This window comes from Botrytis cinerea, chromosome 13 (assembly GCF_000143535.2).
Source record: "Botrytis cinerea B05.10 chromosome 13, complete sequence".
NCBI lineage: Eukaryota > Fungi > Ascomycota > Leotiomycetes > Helotiales > Sclerotiniaceae > Botrytis > Botrytis cinerea.
The window spans coordinates 1,663,727-1,686,741 of record NC_037322.1 but is presented as its reverse complement, the minus strand read 5'-3'; the positions used below and the strand labels follow the sequence as shown (position 1 = coordinate 1,686,741).

General features: G+C 44.1%; 5 protein-coding genes across 5 annotated transcripts; 2 read left to right on the top strand and 3 right to left on the bottom strand.

Annotated features, from left to right (window-relative positions):
• Positions 1-268: 268 nt before the first annotated feature.
• BCIN_13g04520 (hypothetical protein) lies at positions 269-9,625 on the bottom strand. The gene is made up of 16 exons (XM_024696840.1): positions 9,352-9,625; positions 8,986-9,301; positions 7,365-8,912; positions 6,970-7,316; positions 6,788-6,908; positions 5,125-6,666; positions 4,907-5,066; positions 4,565-4,854; positions 4,231-4,518; positions 3,807-4,178; positions 3,672-3,758; positions 3,448-3,620; positions 2,723-3,399; positions 832-2,674; positions 525-777; positions 269-468 (listed from the first exon to the last, which is right to left on the bottom strand). The coding sequence occupies exons 2-16, from the start codon at positions 9,037-9,039 to the stop codon at positions 454-456; spliced, it is 7,770 nt and encodes a 2,589-aa protein (XP_024552653.1). The 5' UTR covers positions 9,040-9,301; positions 9,352-9,625; the 3' UTR covers positions 269-453.
• A 450-nt stretch (positions 9,626-10,075) lies between these two features.
• Positions 10,076-13,647, bottom strand: Bcrat1. Its single transcript, XM_024696839.1, has 4 exons — positions 13,476-13,647; positions 13,257-13,413; positions 10,937-13,178; positions 10,076-10,886 (listed from the first exon to the last, which is right to left on the bottom strand). Exons 1-4 carry the CDS (start codon positions 13,503-13,505, stop codon positions 10,415-10,417), a joined length of 2,901 nt encoding a protein of 966 aa, XP_024552652.1. The 5' UTR covers positions 13,506-13,647; the 3' UTR covers positions 10,076-10,414.
• Positions 13,648-13,966: 319 nt separating this feature from the next.
• Bcuso1 lies at positions 13,967-17,802 on the top strand. The gene is made up of 5 exons (XM_024696838.1): positions 13,967-14,174; positions 14,280-15,206; positions 15,260-16,500; positions 16,549-16,888; positions 16,938-17,802. The coding sequence occupies exons 1-5, from the start codon at positions 14,148-14,150 to the stop codon at positions 17,547-17,549; spliced, it is 3,147 nt and encodes a 1,048-aa protein (XP_024552651.1). The 5' UTR covers positions 13,967-14,147; the 3' UTR covers positions 17,550-17,802.
• Positions 17,803-19,247: 1,445 nt separating this feature from the next.
• On the top strand, positions 19,248-21,525 carry BCIN_13g04490 (hypothetical protein). The gene is made up of 3 exons (XM_001548152.2): positions 19,248-19,681; positions 19,740-20,692; positions 20,739-21,525. Exons 1-3 carry the CDS (start codon positions 19,498-19,500, stop codon positions 21,294-21,296), a joined length of 1,695 nt encoding a protein of 564 aa, XP_001548202.2. The 5' UTR covers positions 19,248-19,497; the 3' UTR covers positions 21,297-21,525.
• Positions 21,526-21,566: 41 nt separating this feature from the next.
• Positions 21,567-22,602, bottom strand: BCIN_13g04480 (hypothetical protein). Its single transcript, XM_001548153.2, has 2 exons — positions 22,251-22,602; positions 21,567-22,182 (listed from the first exon to the last, which is right to left on the bottom strand). The coding sequence occupies exons 1-2, from the start codon at positions 22,336-22,338 to the stop codon at positions 21,605-21,607; spliced, it is 666 nt and encodes a 221-aa protein (XP_001548203.1). The 5' UTR covers positions 22,339-22,602; the 3' UTR covers positions 21,567-21,604.
• Positions 22,603-23,015: the final 413 nt, after the last annotated feature.

Below are 23,015 nucleotides of genomic sequence, written 5' to 3'. Positions count from 1 at the left end.
CGGTCTAAATTTCATGTAGTTTATTTTTCATGGGATCGTCTTCAACTATATAACGTGCGAGGGAGGGAAAGAAAATTTAACAACCCAAAGAATCACTGCAGGGACGGTATTGTATCGAAGTATCACCTTCCGATGAACTATCACGGACTTGGCAAATCATGCACATTCGACCTCGGAACCACTTATCCACAAACTGTCGTGATCTAGGTCCGCTATGCACCAAAACAAAACCTCGCCTTATCTTCATGCTGAATTTTAGTCTAGAGTATGTACTTGTATGAACAGGGTATCATTTATCCTAAAGCTAAAGCTAAAAAATTCAAGGAGCATTTTTATCCTATCATAAAATCATGGTTCATGCCTCATTTCGCTTTCATCATCAGCTACTAACTTGACCAATCGCATACCCTCCCTCCTTCTCCTAAAACAGCCTCATTCTATTCATTCGTTCTATTATGCTATGATAAGCTGTAATCTGAAGTCAGTCTCAACGTTATGGCAAGAAAATAAAGAATGATGCATACCTCAATGAGCCTATCAGTCAAAGTAGTGCATTCTCTGGCGACCTCATGATGGCCCTGATACGTCGAATTCTTCCACAGCCCTCCAAAACCTATACTACCCAAAACTCTATCCAACACATCAGCATCTCTCATCGCGGCCGAGAATTGAGGATTTGAGGTAATAGTGCGTAGTAACTGATGTGCGGATTCGAGTGTTATAGAATTTTGACAAGACATAAGAACGTCGTCTAATATGCTTGTGATTGGACCAGCCCTACTCATAATTAGTAATAGTCTTAATGTAACAGAGCATGGAGAAATGACTTACAGTCGTAACATAACGTTTGACGACGAGATGGCAAGTTTATTGAGCCATTGAAATGCACTGTTTTGTATAGTATCGTCTAAGTAGTGGAAGTCGACTAGGCCAATGGCACAAGTAAGGAGCAACTCCTTCTCGTTAAGACCGGCAATTTGCATTATACTTTCCATATCTGCCTCAGTATGTGGAGTAAGATCTCCTTGAGTGGCAGTAGCCAGCCATAAGCTATGTCCTGCATCTTCTGGATTAAGAGCTCGGCCCAGTAGAAGACCAAGATATGGCATGCAACTAACATCTTGCGGGAATGAGATTCCTTCAGGGGCATTAGTGGTGGTCGTGTCGAGAAATGTTGAGATAACACGCATAGCAGTAGATCTTGTCAATGAATCCGTCATTCCTTTGACCATGCAAGCAGAAACTGCAAAATGGAAGTTTTCTGCAGTGAAATGGATTCCATATATCTCATCTAGTTGAATTGCTGCTTCATCAAGAGGTACTCGGCCCAGTAACAATGTTTGAATCATGCGCCCATTACCAAGTTCACCAGAAGCTCCAATATTGAGCAAGACGGCATCCAGAAACATTGCCGCACAGTTGAAAAGTCCAATTGGAACCAATCTTACAAGAGATAGGGCAAGCCAGAATAGTTGAGTCCCATAACGTGATGCTGATGGTAATTTATCCATCATTTTGGTCAGAGCTGTGACTATAGCAACCATCATTTCGCTGTCACCGTCATCCATATATCGACCGATGCTACTTCTGAGTGCTACGAGAACTTGATAAAGTAGATCGTCATCAACGTCTTCTCGAGCTAGGCAGCCCATAACAGTAAATGCCCGGGGTTGAATGGCTGGATTGCTTTGGAAAGCAGTGCTTGCAACCAAGCTCATCCACCTGGCACGCCATGTGTTTGACAGATCAACAGTCGGGGCCGCCACAATACTAATGTCGGAAAGTAGACTCGCGAGAGATTCTGTGGCTAATAATGCTGAAGGTCCCGAGTCTTGTGACGAAGGAAGAGAAGCTCCGTCTCTTGATGCTATACTAAACAGAGATTCTTGCCGTGGCTCCGAGATTGAAGATAGCAAAAGCTTCAATTTAGCAAGTTTGCTCTCCTCCAACACAAATGTAGTACACATAGCATGGATAGTATTGACAAGCAAGCGATGGACAATTAATCTCAAATCGGACGAGCCCGTGTTAGCCAGCATAGTGACAAGATGGAAGACTTCCGGGAGATATAGTTGGGACTGGACACCGCTGTCGAAAGAAACAGACAAGGTGAGTCTTAACAGAACACAAATTTCGCCCCAAACAGTATTTTCGTGAAGATGCCTGGTCGGTCGGAGCGAAGTACGATTGAGAGCCTTGCGAAGCCTTGATATTAGTTTGCCCCGAATTGTAACTGTGCCAAGTGAGGCAAGAATTGAACCAAGAATCTCAGTCCGCTCATCATCGATGCCGAAATTAAGAGCTGGTTTAAGAATCTCCTCCAAGAATATATCAATATAAACTTCATCCTGACAGATTACGGGCCAGATACTTTGTTCCAATGTAGTGCTAAGAACAACATCAGATATTGCGACTTCAATAAGCTTCCTGAAGATCACTGCGACTTTGTCTCTTCCTTTATCACTATCCGGTTCATTAGGTATGAGGTGGGTCCTCAGACTTGGTAGCCAGGGCGCCATATACGCCAAGCTCAATGGCCTTTGCGAGTACGGAAAACTTTCCCATCCGACGAAAAATTCGTTCAGAAAGTCCCCAGTAAGCTGAGGCTCGGAGCGTGCTAATTGTGCACTAATATCAATAATGAATTGAGATGGATTCAAAGGAACACATAATTCTAAAATTTGTCAGCAAAGATCCAGAGTTGTGGAACAGTAACTCATACCCTTTGTGCTCATGAATTTGGAATCGGCTGCAAACTTAAAGGCTCGACAAAGAGCACATAACAAATTGTATGCTGCAAGTCGTAGAACCGCGTCAGGACTCGCCATGTTAGTCAAAGCAATATTGAGAAGTGTTCCTGGTACGTCTTGCGGTCTAACCAGTCTCTCAAACGATTTCAAGGTTCTCAGCTCTTTTCCATGTCTATTCTTAGCACTGCGAATAGATTGTAGAATATCGCCCTTTCTTGGGCTGGTAAAATACATCACAATCTTGCCGTTGTCAGTTCTTAAACCGAATGCAGAATCATCTTCGGTCTGGATCGAAGTGGGTGCTTCGTCGACCTCTGATAAGCGGAAGATATCATTGACTGTGGCATGTAGTCTAAGTCCTGGCACAACTTCTTGTTTCTTCGTTGTTGTCACTTGAACAAATTGACTACCAATCTTGATTATTACCTCAACCTTACCTTTTGTTTTCGATAGTCTTATGATCGGTTGGAAGACGTATCTCGTGTCTGTGACAACGCTTATTGTCTCTTTTGGCAAGTGGAGCTGCGTAAGATGGAAGTGAGATTGTAAGTCTTGAAGACTACCAATTAAGTGGTAGTCAACGTTTTTTGGATGAAAGGCGCTATTCTCACTCTTTGCAGATAGCCGAAGAATGCGCCGGAAACATTTCCTACGCTTTTGTTAGTACTACTTCTCTCAAGTCCTATTCACTACTCACCTGAATGCACTATTCATGTTGTAGACATATACTCTAGACAGCTGCTTCGAGAGCTCTGTCGGTGTAAGGAGGTCAAGTCTTCGAAATAGAGCATCTGCAGGCTCATTTTGACCGTTATAGCAGGTCGCATCAATCAAAATACCAAATGGCTTATGCCACATGCGGCTTGCAATCTACAATATTTAGCAAACAACGCATTTCGGTATTTACGAGCTTTTACACACCTTCAAGTAGACATATAACAAAAGGTCATAGTCTGTTCCGTCTGTATCGATGTTGCGAAGTATGATACAAATCATCGATAATCCATCCTATTGATGTTAGCGCATGGCACATTCCACATGATAACAATTGTCTACCTTGCTTTCGCCTCCATCATATACGGCTCTATTCGATACTACAGCCTCCGAACTTCGACCAGCATTTCTAAGCATGAAATGCTGGAAGCGGGAATATGAAGGAGGTGTATTATGTGAAATAGCCGGTCTGTTCCAAGATACATCCATTGGCGGTGGTCCGAGATTAGATATCAGTGTTCGGAGGGCATCCAAAACTGGAGTATGACTTTTAGTACCGTCAATTGGAGATCTAAGAGAGAGTTGCCGTTCACGTAGAACAAGTTTTTGTCGAACGTGGTCCCAGTGATCATACAAAAATCTATGTAGAGCAACGCAGGAGCCGAAATCGAACGACTCAGACTCCGCAAGTGTTTCTCTAACATTTGGAGGTGCCTTGAGTTGTTAGCTTTCTTCTTCTACTTGTTAAAGTTATAGATGGACGTACTGAGATCTCCCGTAAGAATGTCGTTACACGATATATATTTTGTGTTAAAAAGTCGTTTAGAGGGTACATATACGGCTCTTTTGCCCCAAAAAGAACGTTGTTTGCTAAATTTTGAACTACTTTGGCAATAAGAAGAAGTCCTCGGCGCATTTCTTTCGACGGTGGGGATGCTATAAGTCCTTCTGCATCAGGAGCGACAATCGCTGGACAGAAGAATCGCAGGAATATAAAAGCACCAACAGCGGTGAATTTGGCATCGGGAAACCTTCTCATCACACAAGAAGATATCTAAACAATGTCAATAATGCAACGATAGCGAATTCGATTAGCTTACAATATTACAGATCTTTCGAAAAGACACTGGAATGCGGGATGCAGAATTGCATATATCATCGATGAAGACTTTTGTCACTACACGAAGTTGAAGGGCATTTTTCTGTAACTCTTCGGGGGATGTTGTTCTAGCAGGATCAAGTTCAAGATCCAGGTCTTTCGAAGTGAGAACAAGACGCTCCAAGACTTTCTGCAGTGTTGCTTTTAGATACGCAGCTCCCTTCCATTTGGCATAGACAGACAGCAGCTTAGTAGCAACACAGTTTCTTCTTAAGAGTTCAGCCTCATTTTCTGAAGGAAATTAGCATGTAACCAGAAATTTCCTATGCAAGGGAGAACTTGCCGGTCTCTTCAACTTCATGCTCGATGAGAGCCTCAAGTAAGGCAAAGCCCATACCTCGCGAGTCAAAAATGTTAAGAAGTGAGATGGTCATTTCGTCGACCTCCGTACTTGGGCAGGCATCGCAAAGTGCAATTGTAAGAGTCATATCATTGATAAGTAACTATTAACAGCTCTTGTTAGTAATAAACTGATTGAACAAGATGAGTCTTGACACTAACCTCAAGCAGTTCATCGTACTTTTGATTCACCGCTGCATTCGACAAATTATTGAACTCGGTACCCTGTATCAAGATGTTACAAAGAACTTTGACGAAGGCTGTTCTAACTTCAATATCTTCATGATAACCAATACCTAAGGAATGCTTGAGGCCAACATCGATATTCGCACTCAAAAGGTTAGAAAGCGCAGAAATTGCAAGCTCCGGGCTGCTCATAGAATCGTCGCTCACAGCTGATGTAAGACGCACCTCATTCCTACCTATGTCAACCGTTTCGTAGTTGAGAAGAGATAAGAACCTATTGAAATATGTATGGAACATCTGTGATTTCAAATCACTTGTATCTGCATCAGACTGGCCCTCCGCCGGTTGTAGGGGAAGACGATATGTCAATTCTGCTAATGCCTTTAATGAGGCTCGGTCAAGGTCCTTCTGCAGACGGAAAATTTCATCCAGACGCGTGCCTACTAAATGAACACCAGTATCGGCATTTGGAGTCCCTGGGCGTGCGATCCATCCAAAAATCACCTCTAAAAGCTGATTGCGGATACGCACATCGTGTCTCAAATTCAAGAGCTCTTTCTTCTGTGTTAGAGTTTCACACAATTGGCAAATCTTAATCTTGACCCTTAACGCGCTTGCCCCATCCGCTGAGCTGTTCAAGAATTTCGCAAAATTGAGCGCCAAAGCACCGATATCGACCGACATCCCCGTACCTAATTCAGCTGGGCTTCCGAGCTTCTCAACGATACTTTTGAGTAGTGCTGCTGCCTGTTCTGCAAAGATGATCCGAGAATCGACAGGAATCGCGTTACTTCGGGGACTATCAAATAAAATATCAAGCTCTGTTTGCAGGGCTTCGAATAGAGGCATATGCAATGGTTTGGCAAGATCGCTCGAGAGGGCATCTCTGGTGCCTTCTCGTATCCTGATATTGTTGCTAGCCAATAATTGAACACTCTGTCGCATGTATCGACTAAGTAAAGTCTCATCGTCGTAGCTTTCGGCAGGAATCTTATCGATCCATCGCAAACTGGTAAGTACTTGGTCATCCGAGGCAGAAAGGAGAGATTGGCCCACGACGCAAATTCCACCAAGAGAGGCCAGAAATCCAGAACAATTGCGCCACTCTCCCATAGACCTTTCATCAACAATTTCAGGCCGCGCAATAAGTTGCTTGGATAATCTAACCCACCGATCAAAGATAGTCTCCCATGCATTAATGATACCAGCTGTAGGGTATTGCATTCGACGTAAAAGACCCCTCGTCCGCTTCTGGAAAGCAACTATACCTGTAAATCGGAAATCTTTCGAAGCAAGCTCTTGGTATACCTCCATGTTACGCGCGCTTGCTAGGGAATGCTTTGCGAAATTCGGCGCGGATTCAACGAGGCGGATCTCTTCTGCAAACAAACAGACGCTTGACGCAACTAGCTGGCAAATTGCTATGTCGGGCGAGCAAGCCGTAACTAAGAAGGTTGTCTCCATCATAGAGTATGCTGCTAATCGCTCTGAAATATCTTCCTCTAACTCGGTTAAGTCCTATAACACGTGAGAAATTGCATTCTAAGATTTTCCGTCACTGCACGATTGATCGCACATCCATTCGATGGGCTGACTGTTCGAGTGGGATGCATTTGAAAAATGTATGAATATTACTTACTTTGATCTTTTTCAAGAGATCGAGTCTTGCTTGCAAGTAGCTATGTACAAAGCTAAGAGCGTTGTGTTCCTCAACTGTCTGGTTTATAATTTTGCTTGATATTGAACTGAGTATAATGGAGCTAGATGAAAACGCGTCAGCTGCTTGAGTAGCCAGGGTGGTGACCAAGGCTCAAAACTTACGTTGATTCCCAGAAGTGGAACTTAGCGGCATTCGTGAATTTGTAGTCCCTTTTTTGCCATGCAGACATTGTTGCTTCAGTCAGTGATGATCGACAAACTTCACTGGTTAGAATTCTGATTTTCTCATCCTCGGAGGTCAAAAAAGCCATAAGAGCAGCATATACGTCCTCGAAAGCGGTGTCATTATGGCGTGAGCCTAGATCCATGCCAACGAACAAAGCCATCGGATATACATCCAGAAATACTAGCATGCTATACACCAACTCTCCCGATGATGAGAATTTCGTTTGTCTATTCATGGTCACATGTTCGATAGGATAAGAGTCTCTGAATCTAAACGTTGTCCCCTTACTGCGAATTAGCAATGCATCCTGAAAATTATGAAAAATCCATACCTTCATGTAAGTGCGAATGAATTCAGACAGTTTAATGAATAACGGGTTATAATCACTAGCATTAGACTGCTTGGCGAAATGCGTACATGCTCTTATTACAGCGAGTTTAAAATCTGAAGAAGTATTGGGGGCAAGACAGAAAGGCGCGAGGCTATCAACGCAAGTTCTAAAGTTTAGATGCGCCAAACTGACAAACGCTGCGGTCATCAAACCAGAGTCTATGCTTGTGTTTTCCGCGCCCACGGTATATCTCCTGAATACTGCTTCACGCACTTCTTCCTGGACATCTAAGGCATAGCTCAGAAGTGCCGAATCACTATCGAGTGGAAAGTGTCTTGCGACTCGCAAAACAGAGGTCAAACAATAAATAGCTGCTTCATTTCTGTTTCTCAAAGTCTTCCTCAGCATCTCCAAAAACGATACTTTCTTGGAGATACTGCTACTTTTAATATCTCTCATATTGCTAGCGACCTCAAAGACGTCTGGCAGAAGAAATAGCAAAGACGTTTGAAATGGAAATAATAATGTTTTTCGTCTTCCCGCATCAATCATTGTGTTTGTCATATCAAAAAGGGTTTCCGCCCCACCATCTAGCCTTTTGTGCATTGTGTGTAGTTGGATGAATTCTTCGGGGTTTCGTTCTAGCCATCGGGTGATTAATTGAGGCACGACGATTGCCACAATGGTCTGAAAAGCCTTGCGAAGGTGCAGGAAGCTGCCACACAATTCCTGTATGACAACCCCCAATTTTCGACTATCGACCCAAAACGACGGAATTAAGCGTACAGTGACGAGCGCCTCATCGTCGACTACGGCACCATTCTGTGCTTGGTTTCCATTGGAAGATTGGGCCGCAAGCAAACCACGGAGAGAACCCCTCAAATACTCGAGAGTCCGGGGCCAATTCGAAAAGGAGACAAACTCCACCACTTTCCTTATGCATGCCTCTGTGGATTCAGAATGTTCCTGTATCAATATTGCAGCCTCCGTTGTATTTTGCTGACCATTTGTACCGTTCAAGGGATCCAAACCCGGGGATTGAGAAGCAGGAGAAGTCCCGAGGACATCGTCTAGAATGTTGAATGCCGGAAGTACATAGCCGTCCGGTATAGGATTTGAGAACAACTTTATCACATCTATTATTCTTTTGGCCAAATCATCATCCAAAGCCTCCGGAGGATTATCACGCGCCAAGAGTTTGTTTCTGGATGCCCTTCGACCTTCGGGTTTTATGCTATCGTTAGATCTGAAGCCTTGAGAGGGTGCATTTTCTCGGTCGCTGGTATTTTCTGAATCATTGATGCTCTCCCAGTGTGTTGTGCAGCACTCCGCCAACAGCTCTAGTACGTAGAATTCGGAGTGTAAAACGTGCAATGGATGCGCCGATATTGTCTTATAGGGTCTCGCGAGATCTTCCAGCAGTTGCACAAGAGCTTCGGTGACAACGGCTATAGATGGTTTGCTGATATCGACGAGGGTAGTGCGACTTAAAAGGGCAATCTCATCGCGATTGAGATGGTGTGCATCGGCGCCAGTTTTGTGTGGGAGCTGTATTTAGACAAGCAATTTGTTAGCTGATTTGCGACACGTAGAGGAATGCGACTCCGGGTTGGGATTATACTTTTGTAATCAGCCTCTCCACCAAAGTAATGACTAGACTTGAGTTATCACTCATGACTCTTTTCGCGGACGGCGTTGGCAACTAGCCAGACTACTCAGTGATTGTCCGACATACGCTTGGAAGCATGTGCGTTCGTCGTTCTTCGTAGGGGCCCAGTGCAGCTGTGGGCTTTATGGTCTGTTTACTATCTTGTCTGGAACGAAGGAAGGGACGCAATCTCGCAGCAGTTAAATTGTAGCACCACGGGCATGACACTTATGAATGTGAGGATTTGAGAATCTAGAGGCTCGGAAAATATTAGGTGTACCTGAGGTAGCTTGAACTTTATTTAGTTGTGGTTTTTGGGGGGTTCCTTGGGGCTCGCACCTCACACACGTGTAGTCATGGATAAACAAGTTCGCTGTGGAGAAAGTTATTGGGGGATGGGACTTTTTTTCCGCCTTGGTCTCGGCAACTGAGCTTCAGCAACAAATACGCAGAGAGTGCGTGTGCGTGTGCGTGTGTGAGTGTACCTACTGTCTGCGTACCTAGGTAGGTATGTGAAGGTTCAATCACGTTTATTCAATGCATTGTTGTGGTTTGATGCTTGGTGACTTTGCTGTTGTTGTACGGTCCGAGAGAGAAAATACAGTTGTGCGCCTACCTAGGAAGGCCAAAAACACAGGAGCGGGAACTCTATTCCATACTGCTACCGTTGCATGCTTCCGCGATTTATCCTTAAAGAAAATGACTTGCATACCCTCGTTTCATGATGTTTGTTACATATACATGAGACAACGTTGAAATTTCAGGAACATGTCAAAATACAATCAACTTTTAGCCACCTACACTCATGTCCATGAAAGTCCATTGCTGGGGCTGATTCGGTACGTTTTTTGGACTCCTGACGGCCAAAGTCCCAATTGTAGAATTCATTGATGCACACATAACGTTATCTCGAGGTCATCTAGCTAGATACATGGTACATGGTACATGGTACATTTCATTAGTCATTGCGATATTGTCAATATTTGGTAACAATGGTAGAGTCACGGCAATTGGGTTTTCACTGATAAAATCTCGATGTTTCCAAGGTACGACATTAACATTTTGATAGAGTTTTTGAATTCAGACCCAGAAACGCCCAAATATTTTTAGGTAAGGTCTTGCCGTCCCAATTCTTTGCTCCGTTTTCATGATATAAGACTGTTGTATTAGACATGTATGGGATTGGATCAATAGATTTCTCTTTTTCTGTCTCATTCTTTTCTCCTCTCGGCTTTTTCCAGTTCTCTAAATTTCCCCTTAATTACCTCCCTATTCCCTGTTGAGCTCTCTCGGTTTCGATGTGGCAAGTTTGGCCTCTGGATCAGTATCATCATATTGTACATGAAGAAATATATATCATCTTTCAACGGTAGACCAGCAGAAACTATAGAAGTAACCTAATTTAACGTCTTCCACCGTAATTGTTGTAATTGTTATAACCTCCATATCCGGGTGGAGGTGGTGGTGGTGGATAGGCACCGTATGAACCTGGTGGTGGGGGAGGAGGTCCACGAGCAAACCCTCCAGCTCCGGGCGGAGGTGGTTGCCAGCCTGGTGGAGGCGGCGGTTGATTGTAGTTGTTGTAATTGTTTTGAGAACCATAAGATTGGTTGTTATATCTAGGTGCTGTCGTTCCTGGACCATTGTAACGATTGCCATTGCCGCGATTGTTGTTGCCAGAACCATAGTTGAATTGGTTGCGACCTCTTCCATCACCTTGTAACGGCACTCCACCATGATTTCGACCTGATCTAGATGCCCTGCTTTTTGTCATTTCGATATCGCTCTGATTGAGTGCCGGTTTGCCGAAATCGACTCCTACTAATAACATAGACTTATGAATGTGGTTAGACTTGGGCATCTCATAATGTACACTAGATAAATTGTAAGCGAGGTACTATTAAGAGTTGAAGTATATAATTACCGTATTGATCGATCTTCATCAAGGCTTGGCATGGCATCACTGTCCAACGGGAACGCCAAAGAGCTGTATGGAAGGTAATCCTCGTTCTTCTCAATCCGTCCTGTCAAACCTTCACTGACCTTGGGGTTCAGTTTCATATGAGGTGCATCTTGTTTCTTTGAATAGAATTTGCTGGTAATCTCATCATAGAGATCATGATGAGCTTCCGAGACTAGGAGAACATCTCTTCCAAGGCCATTGCGAGCCGAAACGTCCTCGGGTAGTGTGGGATATACCTTAGCCATTGCATCGAGTAATCGCTCCGAATCAATGAATGGCAATAGAGCAACGCCTTGCCAAGCGAATTTCTTACCGTTCAAATCAACTACAAAATCCTCGGGATAGAAATCAATAATCTCGCTATCTTCATTGGTCATTAGATGATGAAATTGCTCCGGAATAGCTTGTCTTGAAGCTGCTGGAAGGACTCCCATAAGTTGTTCAAATGGTCTGAAAATTCTTCCTTTCTGGAAATCGATTTTCATATCCTTAAGATTGGCAAAATCTGCGGCAAAAGGAGCATAATGGTAAGGGTAATACCAATCCCAAGATGGACACCCTTGGAAATAGTATAGCAAAACCCATGCCAATCCTTCCACATAGGCTCTGCCAACCTCATGACGAAACTCGATATCCTTAGGATCTCTGTTGAACTTCTGCTCATAGTATCTATCAGCGTATCCATCTTCCCATAGTCTGACGGTGTCAGGGGGAAGGTCGTCTCCAGGTGTTGTTGGGGTTCCTGGTGTCCCAGAAGTGGGTGTATTGCGTCCTGGTGTGCTACTGTCATCATCCTCAATGAGCTCTGCTTTACGTTTTCCCAGTGCGGTTGCTGGTGATTCCGCCGACGTATCGTCGGCTTTAGGCTTACCGTTATCATCAGCTGACTTGCCATTCATCATTTCCTTCAGGGCTGCAGCCGCACTTTTGTTAGCGATACTGGCCTTGTAAGCAGCACCTCGGTTCATCACCATATCATGGGTCATGGCCTTGGCTTCCTTGTTGGCGACGCCTGGAGTGAACAGTGGTAAGCCGGTCGGAGCAGCTCCACCAGGAGGCTGTCTACCGTTATATGGCGAATCCTGTGGACCACCGTTATTTCCACGGCCACGAGCATTTCGCTCATTGTTGAGCTTGCGCTTCTTTTGGAAATTCTCTTCGTTCTTTCTTCTTTTTCTGAAGATGGCATCCTCTTGCTTGGCCAATCCATCGAGGATGAATTGGGCCCTTTCGAGGTCTACATGACCGTCTTTAGTCAGATAACCACCCATGTATGGAATATTATCACGCCAGATGGCAATCAAAGTATTAATACCATCCTCTCGAATTTCGAGACTAGGAAGATGAGGTAAGAAATCATTTCCGACAAAGAAACACATAAAAACCCAGTCGTCTAGAGCTCTTTCAAGATCGAATCTGAAGGGTTGGCTAGGAACATACATCTCTGCAGCTAGATATTCTCGAAGAACTGAGACGTGGAGCCAAATAAATGGTTTGAGAGTAGGGGCGCTAGCCTTTTCATCAAACTCACCATCCTTTATCTTGTACATGCCTTTGCATTCTCGAGCTTCATGCCCGTGTTGGCCGCATAATTTACAGGTCCTTGGCTTTCCATCATTGAAGAAAACATCTTCTCTCAATATACGAAAATGAGGTTCATGCGTTGCAAGACCCAACATGATCAAGTCGGCATCTAATCCATACATGACATGACGGGTATTGGGATTGTGATCAGGAGAAGATCTTTGGGATCGAACAAATTCCATGATTTTGTGTTCACCCTCTCCTGGGACGGTAGAATCTGAGATGATGACTTTCATCTTTGCCCAAGCGGGGTCAGTGTTGAGTTTGTACGCAATCCAATATCTGAGACTAAGGGCCAAAATATCCATGAACGGAGTTCCCGGTGTGATTTCGTTGGAATCCCAAGCCTTCTTGACTTCCGTCTCTTCGATATGGCTACCTTGGGATTTCAACATCTTGAGCAACTCTGCCTTATCCTCTGCCTTCTCTTTTGCCTCTTGCGCAGAACGAAATCGACGAGAGCGTTGTTGATTCATCTTGGCACGGGGCGCTACTCCGTCAATAGCAATCATCAAGAGTTTCCTGGGTCGCACCATGTTAACTACTCGATCCGTGTACTTGAAGATTTCCAACATCATTTCCTCCTCATCTTTGGGTGGAGGGCGATCTTCCGGATGACCTGAAGGTTACGTATTAGCATAATTCAAGAACGGCAAACTGGTCTTCTCGACAATCTGAGGTATTGAAATGAACATACTACAAGGGTGAACAATTCCGTTCATGTCCAAATAAAGGTTGTCGCATTCCTCTCCATTAGGATTGGGTCCCCTGATATCAATAGGAATAATTTGCCCATCTATTTCGCGTGGCTGCTCTTCAATGACAGGCGATACAATCTTGGGATATTGCTTGGTCTATAAATCAAACAACATTATTAGCAAATCAAGAAACCATGAAGCTTGAGAATCAAACTTACCAGCCATCTAAAGAGTGCTGGAACACCCATTGCGAAGGGGTGACTACGATTTATCTCAAGGTGATAGGTGACAAAGTAAGAGAAAAGTCTTCAAAACAAGTACAGAGCTGGTATGAGTTCGAGACTGCTTTGCACTAGTAGTCCAATCTACTTATCGGGTTATCGAAATGTCGCAAAGAATAAATCGCGAGACTTCTCTTAGGCGTATGCGCCTTTCAAAGGATGGAAATTTGAAATGTCGCGGCGATGTGCAAAATAATGTTTTCAGAGAACCTTGGAACAATTGTATATGTAAAGTTGAAAGAAATAGCAACAGAACATTGAAAAGATGCTGCAGCTGCAATTCATTGTATGTTAGCTTCGGATACGCAAACTAAGGACGGAATGTTTTTCGATTCACCGACACTAAGGCTAAAATGCGCTAGTCCCCATTTGCATGCATGTCTGGAGAAGCTCCAAAATAAGAGTTAATCCAGCAAACTCCAAACTTCGAACACATATATTCCTTGTGGTGAATTCGATATGCAAAGAAGGTGACATTATGCCACTGTGTTTCAAACTTGCAATCTATTCATCCATATTCAATGTACAAATAGAAGTCAGAAAATCATAACGAAGAAGGGGGGGAACTTGGGTACAACCAAGAACACCTTTCATATCCTATTTTAGGAAATGTCGAAAGTTGGGGAGACCATTTCCGTAAGTATATTCACATGTACAATTACATTACCGCTATCTGCTCCAGAGCCCCTTGGTTTTTTTGCTCTCATATTACACTACCGGAACTAACACAAAATTGGCAAGGTCTACGCTTCTCGACTTACTTCTTCTACCCTCCTAGAAGATCGACGAGCAGCATGTTTAGGCCTTCGCAGTTTCGCAAAAGATTATCCTGCTTCTGTGGCCTCTGAAGCCCTACGAGGACTAATCACAAGTTTGCGCAAAGATGGGGAGGATGTCGATTCCATCAAAGTGGTCCTCGAGACTCTTCTATTCCTCTTCAACCCGAACCAAAACAGCGCTGAAGCATCGGAGGAGCTTGCATATTTCATAGCTGATGAATTTACCACGCGGCAAGATAATATAACATTACTGTTGGATTTTCTGGATACCAATGATTTCTATTCGCGTCTATATTCATTACAACTCCTGTCGTTAATTTTATCATCCCGCGCCGAGAGAACTGAAGAATGTATATTTACGGCTCCTCTGGGTATATCAAGATTAGTGGCGGTATTAGATGATCGGAGGGAGGCAATAAGAAATGAAGGACTCTCGTTGTTGACCTATTTGACGCCAAGTTCTTCGGAATTGCAAAAATTGGTCGCTTTTGAAAATGCTTTCGATCGCATATTCAACATAATCAAGCTCGAGGGCTCCCTTCAGGATGGTGATAGAATAGTAGAAGACTGCCTGATCCTTCTTGCGAATCTTTTAAGGCTTAACGTTTCTAACCAGTCCTTCTTCCGAGAGACAGGTTGCGTTACTAAATTATCAAAATTATTGAATGATGCATTGGGTGCCGAAGACGAAGCTGAGGAGGTGGCTGAATGGGCTAAAGTTCAACGGAACAGAAACATATATGCTCTACTTGCAGTGCTACGATTGTTTTTGATTGCTGGGGGGGTGGGAACTCAAGCAAACCAAGCGTCTTTTGCGCAGCACGGTATTCTCAATCAAGTATTGCAGTTAGCATTCAATCGATCCACAGAGGTCCAAATAAAAGCTGAGGTATGCAATCTCTGTCCACAAAAAACTGCTTGTATATTGATTGAAAGGTATAGGCTCTTTCAACTTGTGCGGACATGATTCGAGGCAATGCAACTCTCCAAGAGAACTTTGCTCAACAACAAGTCACCTCTGTGCTTGACGAGCCCCTAGCTGGTAGGAACGGCCAAGCACAACACAATGCCATTCCAAAGGTTTATGTCATTGATGGCTTACTTGATTTAACATTAAGCGTACCTACGTTGTCGGCATTCGATTCGCGTGCTGCTGCTTGTGAATGTATTAAAGCCTATTTTCACAATCACCCAGCCATCCGCAAACATTTCCTCCGTCGAGCAATAGATGGTCATGTTTCTGGGGCCGACGAGACAGCAAACGTATTGACGACACTTCTTCAGCCTCTGGATAGTCATATATCGAGCGATCCATACCGTTATTGGTTTGCGTCGGTTCTTCTATTCCACCTGATATTCGAAGACGCTGAGGCGAAGAGTATGGCGATGGGCGTTGCAGAGGGCGATGCTGAGAACGGAGAGGAAGTAATAACTTGTATTCAATCTATCACTGCCAATCTAACTCTTGGGGTCCACAAAGCTGTGGATGAGCGCGTTTTGGTTGCGTATCTCATGCTTCTTTGTGGGTGGCTATTCGAAGATCCGGATGCTGTGAATGACTTCCTGGGCGAAGGTAGCAACATACAAAGTCTGATTCAAGCTGCTCTACATACAGGCGGTGATGGCGTAATGGTTCAAGGACTCTGCGCTGTTCTGCTTGGAATTGTCTATGAGTTCTCAACCAAAGATTCCCCAGTACCCCGAGCAACCATCCATCCGATTCTTGGTTCAAAATTAGGAAGAGACCAATACATAGATCGGCTTACAAAACTCAGAGCTCACCCATTACTGCGAGACTTTGAAGTTCTTCCCCAAAAGCTCAGCTCTGCAGCTCCTGGTAGTTTACCTGATGTATTTTTTGACAAATCATTCGTGGATTTCATGAAGGACAATTTTAGTCGTTTACTACGTGCGATCGACCGAGATCCTGGGTTTGAAATTGCAGTCGTCGCAAATGGTGTTCAGAAAGGAATTTCTCGAGAGATGGTAGACACTTTAAGGTCTGAACTAGACGAAAAGACCAAGGCTTTGCTAGATGCTGAAGAAGAGTTGGTGGTTCTGGGAGGACAGTTAGGGCAGGAGCAAGCTGATCATCGAAGAACCAAGGAGACCGCATTAGTGGAACATTCGAGGATTAAAAATGTCAATGAGGCTCTCCAGCGACACCATGAAGAAGATATGAGGTATGTATAGTTCGAATCAGGAAAACTTCAAAGGCTAACGAGCAGAAGAAAACTGCGTGTAGAGCATGACCGAACGAATCAAGATTATCAACGACAGTTAAACGAGGTCAAAAAGGCAGCGGAAGCTGATATTGCGCGTATTCGAGCAGAAAGTGATCGGATAAAACAAGATCATCAGAAGCAACTAGAACAAGCTCAAAAGGGCTCGGAAGCTAATGCTGAGAGTGTACGGGCTGAGCATGAGCGGGTAGTACAAGATTATCAGAGACAGCTGGAACATGTTCAAAAGACAGCCGAGGCTAATTCTGAACGTGTGCGGCGACGGGCAGATGCGGAAATAGCAGATCTTCAAAGTAAGATTGAGCGATTAGAATCCGATCTTTCAAAAGTATGTTTTCATCCATGCCGATGGATAATGGTTCACTAATATGGTACAGGCAAACGAGAATCACGTTCAAGATCTGCAAATTGCACGTGATGAACACGCAGCGAATAAGGCTCAACAAGATGCAAGCCTGCAGCGTGCAGAGGACAAAATTAAGGAAATGGAGGAACAAGCCAGCACCGCTCAAGAAGAGGTCGCAAAAGCAAAAGAGAAAATTAAGGAAATGGAAGAACAAGCCATTACCGCTCAAACCAAGGTTGCCAAAGCGGAAGAGAAAATCAAGGAAATGGAGAAACAAGCCATTACCGCTCAAACCAAGGTTGCCAAAGCGGAAGAGAAAATCAAGGAAATGGAGAAACAAGCCAATACCGCTCAAACCAAGGTTGCCAAAGCGGAAGAGAAAATCAAGGAAATGGAGAAACAAGCCAATACCGCTCAAACCAAGGCTGCCAGAGCGGAAGCGGATCTGCAGGACAAAGAGACCGCGAGACAGACCGCTCAAAGTGAACTTGATGATCTGCTGATGGTTTTCGGTGATATGGAGGAGAAGGTAACAAAGTACAAGGAACGCTTGAAGGCCCTTGGCGAGAACGTCTCCGACGATGAGGATGATGACGATGACGATGACGATGAAGGGGAAGAAGAGGAGTCTGGTGTGGATTAAACCCAAATCTCATTTGTCTCGCATTTGAAAGACATCAGCCATTTCAATGGCGCATACATATCAAACTGACTTCAATTCAGACACGCCTTTTGACATTGAGAAGTTTGCAAGCCTGGATATCATTGGAGGTATCCTAGGATAGGAGAAATAACCGCAAAACACGGTTATCCATTGAAAATATTTCACTGCCAATCTTTAAGTTTAGTTGTTAGAACTAAAGTTTAAAAAATAAATGCCTACCATTAAGTACTCATTGTACACAGGCTATGCTCAAGCGCAAGGAACTCTGCACCTTGTTGATTTAAATATGAAGAGTGAGAGTAATTGGATTCTCGTAAGAAAAGTTCATGCATTCGCTTCACTGTAGCCTTCTGTCGATTTATGGATGCCTCTGCGGTCAAAAAGTAGGATTTTAACACTCTTGAACGAAGCTCTCATCTCCGAGATATTTAGCACCGGAAGATAGCACTGACATCATACTGTTCTCATGTCCAGAATCAGAGAAATCTTACCATCCATCATTATGCCAATCCCCTATGTCGTTTCAAAGTTTCTAGTGTTTTCATTGAAGATGGTTTACTCTGGCGGGTATTTCAAAATTGATGTGATCGTGGCAACTCTTTGTGAAAGTAGTTATAATGCGGGTAATGATGCCCAGTAAGCGCTCCACGGATCAAAATTCCAAGGCCAGTGACATGGCTAGCTAGAGGGAAAGCATCACTTGTATTCTAATCGGATCTTTGCTAAAAATGAAGTATATACGTAAGAAGATATTCAAGGCTATGAAGATAGTGGTTAGAGATATGATGCAAGCGCAACCTCGTTGCATATATACCCAAATGACACATGATTTCTCTTGTGAAGGGAAGAAGTCTGTATGGGAGCTGGCCGTCGTCGTGTCTGCCTCAAGTCCTGGACAAAGAATACTGCGAATATTTGATTTTAGGCTCATGAAAAGAGTTTCATTCAACTAGAAGATCAGTGCTATTCTCAGCGACAGCCGCTATATTATTTCTGAGGTGATACAAGCTAGCTTCAGAAATACTATCAATCTCCGATAGCTCGAATTCGATCCGATCAATGACTTTCATCCGAGTAGGTTTCTGACTAGCATTACTCGTGGATTGTACCACGGTAAGATTCATGTACTATTGTTGTCCCGATGATCGTGACAAGTTTCTCTTGGTTGGTATTACTGCAAACAGATCGAGGTTTGCAGCGTAAGTTGGTAGACGTCGACGCCAATTGAGAAGGAATTCGTATCACTGGACGTTTTGTATGGAGAAGGAGATGAGCCCTTGGAGTCAAGTACGGCCTGCGCCAAAGACATATGCATGTCATGAAGTAGATATACAAAAAGCAGAGTCGGTGGTTTCAAATATCGATAATGCTTGTAATCCAAACACATAGAGAATGTAAGACGACAGCTGTGCCTGCCTCCAATTCACTCAGCCTATAACAACGATGACTTCATCATACGCATATGAATGAATCTACACCAGGTTATATGGTCCACTCAAATATGCATGCTTCTTTTGAACTTCAGAAATCTGTGACTCCGCAGATTTTCGCCCATAATACCGAATGTAAATATCCTCCCATCCAGCAGCAAATGCAAGACGGTCACAGAATGTTCCACTTGGAACGATAGAAGTTTTCTGACCTACGTTGTTGATAATTCTTTCCTCGGGTTTCAGAGGTTTCAAATCCAGCGTCATAAAGATAGATACACCCTTTTTGTGAAAGAAAAATGTATAACATCTGGACTCATTCAATGTATTGATATTTTAGATTGTCAGCCTTCAGTTCATAGGGAGCGAACCCGCCAAAAATCGGTAAAAACCACTCAAGAAGCGGGGTTGTACAGGCCACAAACGCGAAATCCGCGTCGAAATTATAGCACCGCGACACCCCTACCCACCCTCACATTCATACCCACAACGCCAGGATGCTGAGCTCCCCATCCTCATTTTACACGGCTTTGGATTCCCCATCGTCGCCGTCTCCATCCTCCATGGCAGATAGCACAGATGAACGTGGAAATTCTTTAGAGAATCCACAATATTGCCAAGCAAGCAAAATCTCTAGAGAAATTGAGGACCATGTCAAAATATACTTTGATGAGCGGATGTGTATGGATTCATATTTCGACTACATTGGTTGTTGAGCGACTACTTACATGTTAAATAGATAACCACGCACTCATTCTACTTTCCGATGTCCTTGCCTCTGGCATTTCGCATTCGACTGCAGCCTCAAAAGCTCCCTGTATACCGAACCCCAAGTTTCTACAAATAGCCAGCACATTACTAGTACATCCTATTACTACAACTCGAGCCCAGCATGATCATGTTGAAGTAGCCTCTAGATCCATTACCCTTCTACGAAATACCCTTACCGAAATTGGTCCTAAGAGCGCCAATCTCCAAAAAGCATTTTCCTTTGAATCTGGCAGACACACCCGTCGAGTCTATGGCGACGGAGAGACTGATTCTAACAGTGATGACGACGATGATATCAAAGGGGTCATGTCTCAAAATGGGCTGTGGAGATGCGCCAAGGACTTTTGGCAGATAGTGGGCTGGTCGTTTAACTGCAGTGTTAGGTATCCCAAGAGGTGGAGGTATTGGAAGGTTCTTCTGGAGTATCTATTAGATGTGCTGGATGCGGACTGGCACGAACGAGAGACTATGGATGAAACGACATTCAACGCTCAAATAAATCAGAACCAAGGGAATGAGGAAATTTCTCCCGGCCATGAGATGCTTCAAGACTCGTTATTAGTACAATATCTGGGCGTCTCCGGTCAAAATCGCAATGGAACTGCTGTTAGGCGGATTGTAAAGGCAGCCTTTGCGGACGGATCCACGCAATCTATGAACGCATATCCAGAAATTTTTGAAAACGAAACCAAAGACATCAAGAAAGACGAATCACAAAAAAGAAAATGGGAGGACAGCAAAAGTACTAAGGAAATGGGCTTTGGTGATTTCGATGAAGAGGAAGAGGGAGATTTAGCATCAGATACATCAGAGGGACAAGAGGAAGTAGCCCCAAAGCAGAATAAGACAGGCAGTCCGACATACTCTTCTAATATTGGAGACCCGGACTCTATTCGCTTGCGTCAACGGGTTATAACTCTGGTAAGAGACTTCCTCCTGTTTTCTAATCGCATACTAAACTTCGCAGCTGTCACGCGTATCCGCGACCCTCCCGGAAAAATCCATGCCACTACGCGATGTTTACGATCTCCTCGCAGAGTTCACCGTGGGACTTCCTATCGCATCATTCTCACTTCTTCTTAATATTTCACATACATCACCTTTCCCTTCAGTGGTTCTTGTCTCGCTTATACAACTATTATGCTCGCGATATCTTCCAAAATCTGCAATCCGTCCTCAAGATGTCGAAAATTTCAATAACGACACACTTACGCAACGAATCCTTGAAATCTGCTATCTTCCGCATTGTCCTATGACTTCATCCATAGAGGACAATGCAAAATATTCAATACTGGTAGAAAATCTATTTCGCCTATTCTTGACAGATTGTGAAGGTCTGCATACACCTGATTTGGATGATGCGATTGAAAGGGGAATTAATGCAAGGGAGAAGAAGGCCAAGGTGGATGGTAGACGGAAAGCAGATGCAGTGAAGAAGGAGGAGGAAATTGCGAAGGTCTTTCTAGATGCAAGCTCAAGAAGACTAAGAAGTTTAGTGGATTGGGTAGAACAGACCAGTTCTTAGTTGGATTGTTAACATCGCGTTGGAGTTAATCACATTTGGACTGAACGAGTTCACATCAGCAAGGAGTTTACTGGTCATTGGGGTTTTCAACGATACCATTTACTGTCAGGTTACGGAGGAAAAGCGTATGTCAATTTGAAGTTTTACATAGACACGGTGGCTCGTGGAAATCGTAGCAAGAACATGGCATTTCGAGCAACAGTATATCTTAATAGATACTCATGAAGCAACAGGAAGATGCGAAGTGGGCGAAATTGCCTTCTAATCCATGCATTTGGATTCGTAATTACTATAATAATATTAATACATTATCTTCGAGCTGCTGGCATTTCATTCGGATCCCAAGCTTGGGGTTGCCATTCTTCACTTGGTCCTCCTCTTGCCTTCTTCCATGGATCATCCTTATATGTCTTCTCCTCTCTCGGCTGTATCGCCGCATCATACTGTATTTCACCACTCGCCGAATTTCCCGTAGCAACCACTTTCTCCTTCTCCACCTCCTGCGCCTCACTCGCAATAGCATTCGCCACACCCTTCCCATCTCCCCTCGGATCCGTTCCCGTATACGCCCCTCCATCTCTCACCTGCGTGGCCGGCAACGCCTGCTGCCTCGCCGCTGGCTGATCCAGAAAACTCGCTTTCGCATTCCACCTCTCGTCAGCCTTTCTAGCTAGTATCTTTAATCTTTCCTGTCTCGCTATATCCCCCACCAATTCTTCTATGCTAGGTGCATCTTCCCGCGTATGCCGTAGCCACTGATGCCATTGAGGACTTATTCTTACATCTGAATATTGGATCGAGGATGGTGTTTGGACTATTCTGCGCATACGACCTGCATTTATAGCGTCGCGGAATTCCCAGAAGGAATTATTTTGGAGATCGAGACCTGCAGGGCGTTGGTGAGCTTCATCGAGGGAGGGAGAGGAGTGGCGAGTTGAGTAGGGGAGTACAAACCGACGAAGAAACGTTTGCGCCAAGGAAGACGCAGGGCTTTCCATTGATACCAGGCTTTGCGAATTGGTGATAGTGGCTGTGTAGACATTGTTGTTGTGGTATCTTTTGTGAAGTTGTGATGAATTGTTCACTGAACTTTCTTGGGTATCGAGGATTCCACCTACAGTGAGTGAACTTCTTCAGCCTTATGAGAAATAGAGCTCCGAGGTTTAACCACCACCAATCAACAGTCACCCAAAACAAATATTGCATGGAACTCTAGAACATTGGCAACTACAGGTTGGATTGCCTGTACTCATGGTGAGCGGAAGTCCAAAGCGCAATGGGTACTCATCTCTCTGTCCGCCGGCCCATGACATATGTATCGAGTAGCCTTCCTACTGGGTGCCGACGACTTAGATACTGCCAAAATGGATGGAATGGAAGAGAGTGGCTCGCCGATATCGATAATAGTGGCGGCAGCTAAATTTATCTTATCAGGGACGCCACCCGTCTTATCGGATTATTTATCAAGTCCATGGTTCTAGACTTAAGTTGCTATTCTCTTCACAACACATTTACCCATCACTCCACACATACATATTCTTATTTTCGCATATTCTGGTTCAAGATTACGAAGCTTCTGGTCTGTTGTGCTGGATGACATCTACATTGGTACTCATCTTCACCACAATTAATAAGTAGCTTACGCAACGAGAGTTGCACCTGAAGAGGCTTCGCTCTCGCAACTGCTCGTCATCACAACATCCCGAGCATAGAATTCTT

Coding starts and splice junctions, on each gene's coding strand:
- BCIN_13g04480 (XM_001548153.2), bottom strand. CDS start 22,338: ATGTCTACACAGCCACTATCACCAATTCGCAAAGCCTGGTATCAATGG. Junction 22,183..22,250: donor GCGCAAACGTTTCTTCGTCG/GTTTGTACTCCC, acceptor AACGCCCTGCAG/GTCTCGATCTCCAAAATAAT.
- BCIN_13g04490 (XM_001548152.2), top strand. CDS start 19,498: ATGCTGAGCTCCCCATCCTCATTTTACACGGCTTTGGATTCCCCATCG. Junction 19,682..19,739: donor ATACTTTGATGAGCGGATGT/GTATGGATTCAT, acceptor CATGTTAAATAG/ATAACCACGCACTCATTCTA. Junction 20,693..20,738: donor GTCAACGGGTTATAACTCTG/GTAAGAGACTTC, acceptor TAAACTTCGCAG/CTGTCACGCGTATCCGCGAC.
- BCIN_13g04520 (XM_024696840.1), bottom strand. CDS start 9,039: ATGAGTGATAACTCAAGTCTAGTCATTACTTTGGTGGAGAGGCTGATT. Junction 7,317..7,364: donor TCATTCGCACTTACATGAAG/GTATGGATTTTT, acceptor ATTCGCAGTAAG/GGGACAACGTTTAGATTCAG. Junction 6,667..6,787: donor ATCTCTTGAAAAAGATCAAA/GTAAGTAATATT, acceptor CACGTGTTATAG/GACTTAACCGAGTTAGAGGA.
- Bcuso1 (XM_024696838.1), top strand. CDS start 14,148: ATGTCGAAAGTTGGGGAGACCATTTCC. Junction 15,207..15,259: donor AGGTCCAAATAAAAGCTGAG/GTATGCAATCTC, acceptor TGAAAGGTATAG/GCTCTTTCAACTTGTGCGGA. Junction 16,889..16,937: donor TAGAATCCGATCTTTCAAAA/GTATGTTTTCAT, acceptor AATATGGTACAG/GCAAACGAGAATCACGTTCA.
- Bcrat1 (XM_024696839.1), bottom strand. CDS start 13,505: ATGGGTGTTCCAGCACTCTTTAGATGGCTG. Junction 13,414..13,475: donor CAGCACTCTTTAGATGGCTG/GTAAGTTTGATT, acceptor TTTGATTTATAG/ACCAAGCAATATCCCAAGAT. Junction 13,179..13,256: donor CGGAATTGTTCACCCTTGTA/GTATGTTCATTT, acceptor CGTAACCTTCAG/GTCATCCGGAAGATCGCCCT.